We start from the raw sequence: 10,954 nt of genomic DNA on the forward strand, positions 1-10,954 counted from the left end.
TAAATTTTATTTATTGGAGTTTTACATTAAATACTTTTCTTTCATATTTAGGTAAAAAACAATCAAACATTTATTTCTCATATGTCATCGTTCTCTTCACATTTTATCGTCAGTTTTGTTCCTATACCAAATATCTCACGTTCAGTATAATTTTCTGCTTCGAAATAACATATTTTCCGTGAAAAAACGTGAAACCATTCTCCGTTGTTCTCGTCTGTCATCGGACGTGGCACGAGCACATGCTATACACATAAAGTGTACAGCATCCATTTGAACGATAATTATAGCTCACTTTGCAGAAAAGAGATACCACGATTCTTCACGAAAATACTCGCAAGACAATGGTCACTCTTGGCAAATGCTTTTCGTTATGTATCTTCCTTAGAGTTCACGAATAATTTCTTTTCCTTCGATCTAACAACCATCGATCAACCTTATCACAACTAACGGGAGACAATAGTAACTTGAACATTTCACGCGGCAACGTTCGCGGCGATTCGTATTCAAATGATTCGTTTTAATTAGAGTGTGATTGCTGAGAATCATTCTTTCCTCACGCGATGAAATGTAAATAGTAATTAGCTTCCTTTACTAAAACTACACGCGAATGTAATTGCCTTTTGTAACTCAAATCATAGATAAGTATGATTAGTTTCTTTTGTTCGTTTCATTCGATCGTGAAATATTAAATATACGCTTTATAGCGCTACGTTACATATTCAAGGTAGGTCAGTTCCAATCGTTAATCAATTGAAATTTAAGAAGAAATTAATTTATTTCATTTAAATGCGAAACGTTATTCGAACCTATTTAATTAAACAACACGATCTTTATAGCCATTTTCTTTTCTCGAATAAAATACTGCCGATCGTTTGGCTAGTCAATTAGAAAATAAATTACACCGCATAAAACAATTGGCGTAATTTTACATAATCCTACAGTGATATTTGAAGGAAATGTAAGAAAAGCGATTATCTTATGATTTATAATACGCATAAAGAATTTTACATGATTATATAACTCTCGAAATAATCAACTTATTTCAATAGATATATGTACCTACACATTTTAAACGTATCACATAATCATATACAAATTACTTCCGACATAAATGATGTTTCGTTTGCTGATATCTGATTTATTGATCTACTTCTAGGAACGCGAGATAACGTTATTGAGATAAAGAATCTTCCAAGTATTCTGCCACATCAATAACCGATTATATAATATCAAACCATATGATATGTCATCGAGAAAATAAGAAGAACAGAGGATTACAAAAATTGTACAATTTCGCACAAAAATAAAGAAGAAGAAAAATTATTAAAATTCGTATCAACTTCGTTCACAACCTGTTATACTAAAATGGACTAATTGTAAGACAAAATCGATTTGGCGAGCACGCAACGTCTTCGAAGGAGTTCAAGACGAGTTTCGTTCCTTGTTCATTTGGTGAAGAAGGGAAATTAAAGCGTGCACAACTGAACCAAAAGCCAGGTGGACGGTGCAGGTGCAACCAAGCAAATAAGCTCTCGAAACAACCACTCGCAAATGACTTATGCCTTCGACTACGCGATTCGTTTTTGCTTCTTTAAATTTAGTTTCTGCGTCGTTGGCGCTTACGTAATTTTGACTGCATACCAGCGATCCACAGGTCGACTCTGTCCAGTAATATGACCATACGATGGTTCATCGTGGCCATTAGCCATCGTGTGTCGTGTCTCGGGAATAAATTAAAGGCGCGCTACACATCACACGGTACAGTGTTCAGCATCACTGGTTCAGGGCATACACGGAAAGCTCCTTTTATAGAACGCAGCATATTTCTAGCTTGACACACCACTCGAAATAATACCTGCATATTGTTTCACGAATTCGCTTTGCCCCGATCGATGCGCTTCGATTGGTACAATATTTCTTTGCTACATGATACTTAGAGCAAAGTTACTGCGTTTGATTATTTCGATTGCGATGATACTTTGGAAGGAAAGAGTGAATTTGCGAATTTTATATAATGAAATAAAGAAAAAAAGAACATCCATAGGAAAGCTTCTTTACCAATGTTTCTAATGTCAAATCGTATTTTCGTTGATGCCGACATTTATGGTATCCGTATTATATATTATATAATTTCTGAGTTCTAAGTAGAATCTACGAATTTGGTTAAACAATGCCTCTTAATGCGCTTTGCTAAAGATTAGTATCCTAGAGGTTAAAGAGATTACGTGTCTCAAGTTGAGACATACCTGTAAACATGTTGCAAAACACTATCGCATATTTTCTTTTCTTACATTACGTAACTAAATTGATTAGCTATATTACTAAATTAAATTTCTTAAATGCGTTTATGTTTAACATCTGCCAAATCAATTTGACTTTTTCGAATGAAATGTATGACGCTCTTTCGATATATTAAGCTCTCAGATATAAAAAGATAACATTATAATTGGAAAATTATTAGAAAGATTATATGGTAAAATCGCGAGTATGCAACATAGAGAAAATTGAATTCTGTTCGACGGAGTGAAAAGTTCCGTTGAAGCGTTGCCTCGTAAAGTGGCAACAGATGTTCGCCGCGCGTTTTCTCACGGTGGTACTTCACAAACCGTGGAACTTCTCTTTCTGATACCGTTGGCAAACGATTACCAAGAACAATGACGCGTAGTCGCGATAACACGTAATCCATGCTCTATGACTAATCGTCCTTGCCGAGATCGTCCTCGTTATCTTCATCATCGTAGATTATCTTTTACACAGAAGATCCCGTGGTACGGACAGTGTGTATATGAAAATAAGAATCGCTTACGATTAAATTCTACATTCCTGGAAATGGAATGCATTTATCAGCATATAAACGATAATTCAATTTTTAATCAATAATACCAGCGAATAAAGAGACCTATCCTACGATATAGGTAAGTAATGGATTTATTAAAATTTAGATTCCTTTTGTTTTACAATTTCATCCGCATATATAAAGTATATGTGCATATATATTGTGCAAAAATCTGGTATAATTTTCTTTTCTAAGTTCCTTGGATTACGTTACGTATACTTTTAGAGAATTCAATCGGGATGTTACATCAGACCTGAAAGAATTAATCTCTTGAAATCTGAAATGTTAATATTTGGTTTATCTTTAAATAACAACAGATCGATTCTTTAATTCTCTGAAGCATTGCAGGAATCCATTCTATTAGGATTATTCTTAAATTTTCCTGCTTCTTTTTTTTTTCTTCGTCTTCTATATAACGTAACAGGTAAATAATTATTAGAGCGCGGGACATGACCAATAATTATACTGAATACTTTTCTCACAACACCTTATTTTACAATGCAACAAATACATTTGTATTAGATGAATCACTATGGTTTTTTTCTCTCCTTAAGCACGATCATGATAGATTATTATCGTACACTGTTTCTTTTCCCCTTGACTGAGAAGTAACATTTAAATGCCGACAATGTTTCATACATGCACTAAAGATACTTAGTACTACGAGTACATGTTTCTTTCTCCATAAAAGTCGCTTGATTGCAACAAAAATTTGTCGTTACTTTATTTCCCATTTCTTCCTTAACTGGTGGCTTAAAGTTCCATCTGTGTTGGTCTATTCTCTCAATTCAGTTCAAAGCAGGTTATTTAGATTATTAAGGAAATAGCGAACACGCTTTCAAACTTTAATTCTAGAAAAAAGTCGGGAAATTCATTTCTTAGTTGTTAATACGTGCTTAGATCACGAGAAAAATGATAAAACGACAAAACAAAAATTAATCACTGTACAAAATTCCACTTTCCATAATTTAATGTCTCACGCCAATCTTTTATCAAAAGTTTAGGACTTGGGGATTTTTCCCACAATTTTAGAGGAACAGAGCAACATACCTAAAGATCTTACTAAAAATCTGAGTCACGTATTTCTTTTAGCGATATTGACACTCAATTTGAAGAGGTAAAATATTGTACCTCTCCCTCTTCCCTACGCGAGTACATGTGATAATTGCTTTAATAAAAAGAGAGAGCAGAAACAGCGAAAAGATAGCTATTCTTATCGTAAGTTGCGCGATAATGTTATATAAAAGTTTATATATTAAAAAATTTACCAAATAAAAGTTATATAATTACCATTATATAACATTATTGTATTATCTATTTTATTTCGCTTACGAATGAACGAAGATAGTATCACAACGAGACAATTGAGGCTTAATATTCTTCACTGGTATTCAACCATCATGTTCGAAAACATAAAAAAAAAAAAATGTTTTACATGTCTGCTCCTTTTTAATTATGTTTCATAAATTAACAGTTATCGCTGTTGTTCTAAATAGTAACGCGAAAGAGACGTTTTGTTATTTCAAATATAAATTAATTCCCTATTTAAAAAATACAAATCTCTTAAATCTCTATCCCTAAAAATACATTTAAATAAGAAAAGAATCTTTTTCTCTCTGCTCTTGTACAACATCCCTGGAAAGATTGATGGGAAATACCAATTCTTACATGTTTTCTATCTTCTACGATATTCACTAGCCATTCCTAGTTCATCGCCATCTCTGAAAATATGTATTCACATTCATTCACATTGCTTATTCCTTCCACTAACGATCTACATACATATGTAACATCTATATACTATTTCCTTATATTATCCTTATATTTTCTTCTACATCGGAACTGCCGATCTATAATGTTCTACAATTAAATATTCTACAATTAAAAAAAATATATATACAAATACATAATAAAGATAATCCTTTCAAGTTATTATTTAATTTCGTCAAAAAATTAATTCAGCTGACTACAAACCGCTACATACGCAACATCGACTAATAATCAACTAAATGAGCCAGTTCGTAAACAGGATCGTGTCTGTGTCTTATTAAAAGTCAACATTGACTTGGCCAAAAGCGTCTGCGTATTTTTAGCAACAGCCAGAACAATGAGAATCCGAGATCCGGTTATTTCGACCATTTATCCGATTTTATCCAGCGTTAAAGAATTTCGAAAACGCGTTACTCCGAAATTACTTCGCGTGCAAGCGATCATCTCGCGGCACGTGTCGCGTCCGTTTCAAATTAACGCGTATACGCGATACGCTAGATTTTCCGTGGATGAGTCGGTTTGTTCCATGCAGAAAGTCTTTGTGTTCGCGGTACATGCACCGTGTCCCACCGAACGGACCGATGCGACGCGACGTTCGGAATAATCCCGACGTTCGCTCTTTCTCTCTCTCTCTCTCTTTCTCTTTCTTTCCCTTGTCTTTGCTCGTCTCCCTTTCGTCCTCTTTCTCTCTCACGTACCCACGTTATATAAGAACCGCCTCAGACTGGCCGTGAACTTACCGACGTCGTCGTCTTCGCATTCGAACGCAGCCGTCTCTCCCTTTCCACGCGCGAGACCGTTCGGTGCACTCGGCATGCACCGAAGAGGGAGAAGGAATGCGATCGATTCAGTTATTCTTTCCAGTGGGATCGAGAGAATCGCTTTACCTGCCTGCTGCAGCCGCCGCTTTATCTTCGCGGGAGAATTCCTTCAACAGGGTTTCACCACGGTGTATTTGCGCTCGCTACGTTCGAAACGTCTTCTTGAGAAGAAGTGAAGCGTAAATTGGGCGTTTAATTTAATATTGATAAAATTCAGAACGATGCATTTTGACGACATCGATTGGTTCGCTTGGACGTATTTTCTTTTCTTTTGGAAATCTATTTATATGTACATTGTATCATTACGGAGAATCGTGCATTTAATCGTTAATTTTACGTTTGCTTATTTGTTAATTTTTATGAAGCATATATATAAAGTATATTGGTGACAATAGATTGAACAGGTTACATAAAATAAATCGGTCATTACTCGTCATTTATTTTTAGAGTAACGGATTAGAGGGGAATGTATGCGCATCCTAGATACGGTTCGAATGAACATGTTCATAAGAGCCAATTTCCTTTTGAAGGGATGCTATTGGAAAAATTTCAGGTGTCATATGTTTTGTAATTCCACTATTACGTTAGAAGGTATAAATACGAAAGATACAAAGGAAGTGATAACGGGCAAACAGAATAACGTAAAGACGCTATTAAACAATAAAATTTAGAGAGGAAAATATGTTTTTCAAATATTCCTGAAACAATACTCGAAACAATATACCACCCATTGAAAAGAATTTAAAAATGGAATTACAATTCGTATTTAGCAGTGCATGGCATAAATTGAGAAATTCCATAAATATCTTTGCTACGTTGTCTTCGAAGAAGACACGACGATCGAAAACATCCTGACTCGACGATTGTCGCAAAGTCGAGACCTACGATGATTATAGCATAACGTCATGGATTAAAAAATAGAAACGAGTCTACGAGACGTTCCGACGTCTGGGAATCTGAACAAAGGACGCGCATTGAGGTCGTCAACCAGAACTTGAATCTGAGCGATTAAAATCCACGTATGCGGGACGCAAGAATAAGAACTGCATTTGCCCTTCCTCATGAATACCTTTCTACGTGGATCGCTATAAGTTAAATCGAGTAGCCAAATGTTTATTTAGACGCGTTTATTCTTCGAACAAAGGCTAATAAATTTATAAGTTTGACTGATATAGGTACAACAATTTTTACGAAATTTTAATAGCCGAGAGACAGAAATTTTTTGCTTTGGAAGTTCAAGACAGTTCAAGTCCACCGTGTATTCAAATTAAATAAAACACTGAGTAATCAGCTTATTTTTAGATATCTGATTCACTCTATACCAAAGTCTCTACTTATTTTAAACATCGTAAGTTAAAAATATCTTAACAGCTGCTGATAAATGTATATTATTTTCAAGAAATGCAGAAAAACCCGCGACATACTATTTAGAATTTTTCTTACCTTTATGCTAACTGTACTTACGAATTTCTGTCATAAACCATCTTTCTCGAGCACTCTTTTACGAGAGTAAAAGAGCAAAATTGAGCGGTCAAGAATATAAAAGAATAAAATCCGTTCCTCAGACATTCGAATGCTCAATGAGTTTAAACGACGAAGCGAGAGAAGACGCGGTGTGTCAGTAATTCATGCGCGGAACAAAGAGGATCGTCCGAGTGCATATGATTTACGGCGTTATTTGTAAAAACGTGGAATGCGTCTCTGTCATAAAAAAACTTTCTATAATGGGCGAGTAACACGACCAACGTTATCCACAGATTGAGCACGTAGTAAGTATTCGCATATGCGAACGAAATACCATTCATGAAATACCAGCTACGTTTTGTCAAGTTTAAAAAGCATCCGACCGAACCGTATTATTTTCTTCTCTTTCTTTCAAGTCGATCCGTTTAAAACGATCGTGCTTTTATCTTTGCGTATCGTGCTATCTTTGAAATCGGAACATGCAAATTAATTCGATCTTCTGCGGTTCGTAACGCTATCCGGATTCGCTGTTTCGTAATGATCTTTATGTAACTACTTTGTAATCCCTGGTGAGAATTTAGTAGCACGAGTAAACTTTTCTTGTACGCAAATCGCGTGTCTCTGCGACTGATTGCATAAAAAGGGAGACAAAGGACAATCACAGTTACATCGTGCGGCTAAATCGAAACGTGTCTTCTAACTTATTTGGTGTACGTGCCATTTTCTCTATACTAATGCAGAAAAATCGTTCTTTACATTGAGATAAAAATAATCCACAAAATTGTTACTTGATCGCTATAAATTAAGAACTCGGTAAATACTAATCTGTTTATTTTCGGAACAGCTAATCAACAGTGATTGAACGAGTATTTTGATATAGATAGTTGAAAAGGCTACCTTTTATCAATCCCAATTTTAAACCATTTAAAAATAAATGATAAATCTGTTGGAACTATTGATAAAAGAACGATAGCATAAAGAAAAATTATAAATATTTTTGTAATATCTAAGTAGATTACAGAGACGTACGTTTAATCTTCAAATAAAAATAAAATGTTGCATGTATAGAATTTGTTGACAGTGTGCTGAATTTTAAAATTGTTCTTGTATAGAAAATAAAAAATGTAACTTCAATTTATCCAAGTATATTATGATAATTAATTTTGAGCCACTATTTACGTATACATATATACAGATGCTTTCTCACCCCAAAATTAATTACACGAAAAGTGTCACGAATAACGATATAAAAAATAACGAAAGAGCTACTTCATACAAAGAGAGACGAGATTCGAGACGCAAGAAATTCTGAAAGAAATACTCACCAAGATGGACTGCGAGGTTGTACCTCTCGAGGGCTTGACCCAGGTGTCCCTCCTTCATCAAAATGTCACCCTCGTGTCTTGCCCTGCTGGCTTCTGCCTCGCGTGGCCACCACTTTTCCACCAGTCTCTGCACCAGCACATTCGTCTCACTCACAGCGACAATCTTTTGCCCGCACACGCGACAGCTCTTGCCCGGTTCCACGCAATTCTTGCAGTACGTATGGCCGCAGTTCGTGGTCACTGGTTGACACAAGATTCCCTCGCAAAGGGGACACGCGAACGACGTCTCTATCTTTTTTCTGAAACCCGTGGCCGTGATCGCGGTTCCAGACAATTCGTCCAGCAGAGCGTTCGCCAGATGTTTTAATCTCTCCGGTAGTACGGAACCTTCTGACAAACATCTCGAGTAAACACCGATAGATTCCCTGATTCGACCACACTTGGCCAAGGAATCCCCGTAGCCTACGAGCACTTCAAAACTCGGCGCCTGCTGCTTCAAGCTACGCTCGTACATTTCTACAGCGAGACGATAGTTGCGCGAGGCGAAAGCTTCTTTTGCCAACTCGGTCATATTCGTGGTGATATACGAAGCGCGACAGATTATTGGAAAAATCCTCCTCTGCTCGAGATCGGTCTTGTTGCTTCCGAAGAAACGACGCGCGCGTCCGGACGATTACGTGCACACGTCGATCGCGGGGTAAACTGCCCGGCACGATCCGTTGGTCGATAACTTGGAGAAGAAAATTCTCAGAACGATGCGCATTTTACTTTATCCATCCACTTTGAAAGATCGTACGATCTTTCTCGTTTATTTCGCTTTTGTTTAATCTCTTGCTTTAAAAAAAAAAGACAACGATCGTATCGATCGGTCGACCGAAAAACACGTCCCGATGCAACGAAAACACTTGACGCGGAGAATTATCGGATCAATTTGCGTGTTTATCGGTAGCCGCATCGACGCCTCGTCCGTTTGATAAGTCGGTCGTCGGTCGCACGTTTGACAGCTGGCCGACCACGCGGTAAGAGAATTTACGGCGCACAGAACGCAGAAACGGTGCTACGCACAGCACGACGGCGCACTGAGGACTGCTGGCTCGGCTGTCACCGCTCGCTCGGGCCACTGTCAGAAACGTAAACCAACCGGGCAAGCAGCAGGCGAGGGGTGGCCGGCAGCGGTGGTGGCGGCGTCGCGTCGGTGCAGCCGTGGTGGCAAGCCAAGCGGCGGCGACGACAGCGCCGCACGGCGGTACATACACCTTCGACTCTTCACTGCCTCTACCTCACCAACTGTTTCGTGATAGCACGAATCGTGCTATATCACGGGTCTACGTTCTACGTAGGCGTTCGCGTCGGTGTCGAGCCACACCCCCACTACGAATCTCAGGCATCATCCTGCCGCCACTAAGATCCCCCTTGATTCGTTCGGCTTAACGCCTGGTCTCTTCTTAACCTTATCAGAATGCTCCTGTCTTTTTAAACTGCTCCTCTGATCGATCAAATGTCACGTTCATGTTCGAGAAATTGCAGTTTGAACGAATTCGTTATTCCTCAATGAAATTCGTTATCCTTTATCTCAGGGTGAATATTTTCACATTCGCGGGGTTGGATATTCTTTGAGCAATCATCACCGAGGCAACGACCGAAGAACCTTCTTTATACAGTCCTTATTATAATATATCGTCAAAGTTCCGTTCATCTCGCGGTCGACATAGTCTCGGAGTATCAACAGGCTCCTCCGAAGCGCGTCTTCGTGGTACTCGAGCGTATCGAGCGGTGTTGCCTGACCGCGCGTCCTGTCCCCTTAGCTACCCGCGCTTCGACGAGCCCGAATACCGCCGAGGCATAAAGCTTCTTCGATAAACGAACGAGCGAACGCGACACGTAACCTTCTACGCAGATCGTACGCTAAAACAGGTTGTGGCTCGTGGCAAGGGCGAAGAGACGCAAGGGTGGTGGGCTGTTTAACCAGGACACTTGTTGTTGGTCGTCGGTTATCTTCCTCTGGATCGTTCAAGGCTTTCGTTCCGTGAAATGGATTCGTCGAAGGGTCTGTCTATTGTGAAGTTACGAACGGTGGCACGAACACACGAGATGTTTGTCGCCGCGGTAAAATCGTGGACGAGGCAGCGGGATGCGCGACCGCGGCGAGCTTACATAAAGAGCGTCGCGTCAGTGCACAAAACGTGGCGGGAGCGAGGCGAGTTTCGATTGGATCAATTATTCCACGGGCGAGCCTCGGCTCTCCGGGCTCTAGGAATCTTACTGAGCATGAGCAGTAACGTTACTTGGTCTACGTCGTGGTATTCCGTTTTACCCAGCACCGAGAGCAGACCTGCGTGCGCTGCTCCCCTCGGTGTGTATCGTGCGTGAGTCGGTGTGCACCGGCCAACCGACCGCTGACTACGCAGACGCGCTATAAACGCATTGCCTGCTTTCTTTCTCTTTCTCTCGCTCTTTCGCGCGCTCGTGGCCACGTTTGCGCGATGCAACCGATGCATTCAAGACTGCCGGGTCCGCACGCGTGTTCTACGAGCCAGAAGCTACAATATGTACATATTGTACAATGGATGCAAAGATCGTACACTGTCTTTATCTTACCCTTTTTTTATTTACGCATTCACGATTAAATAATTGTACGATTTAATAATGCAAGAATAATAAAACGTAATGTAAATTTATTTTGATAATGAATATGTTATTGATGATCCCGACACCATTCGTACGATCATGATATATAT

At 38.9% G+C, this 10,954-nt stretch overlaps 1 protein-coding gene across 1 annotated transcript in view; it reads right to left on the minus strand.

Annotated features, from left to right (window-relative positions):
- LOC138189794 (LON peptidase N-terminal domain and RING finger protein 3) overlaps positions 1-10,534 on the minus strand; it is a 64,730-nt gene extending 54,196 nt beyond the window's left edge. Inside the window, exon 1 of the mRNA XM_069131955.1 lies at positions 8,217-10,534. Coding sequence (XP_068988056.1) covers positions 8,217-8,787 — 571 coding nt within the window. The 5' untranslated portion in view covers positions 8,788-10,534. The remainder of the gene's footprint in view (positions 1-8,216) is intronic.
- Positions 10,535-10,954: the final 420 nt, after the last annotated feature.

The sequence above is a fragment of the Bombus flavifrons genome, chromosome 2, assembly GCF_040668555.2.
Source record: "Bombus flavifrons isolate JBK064 chromosome 2, iyBomFlav1_principal, whole genome shotgun sequence".
NCBI classification, from domain to species: domain Eukaryota; kingdom Metazoa; phylum Arthropoda; class Insecta; order Hymenoptera; family Apidae; genus Bombus; species Bombus flavifrons.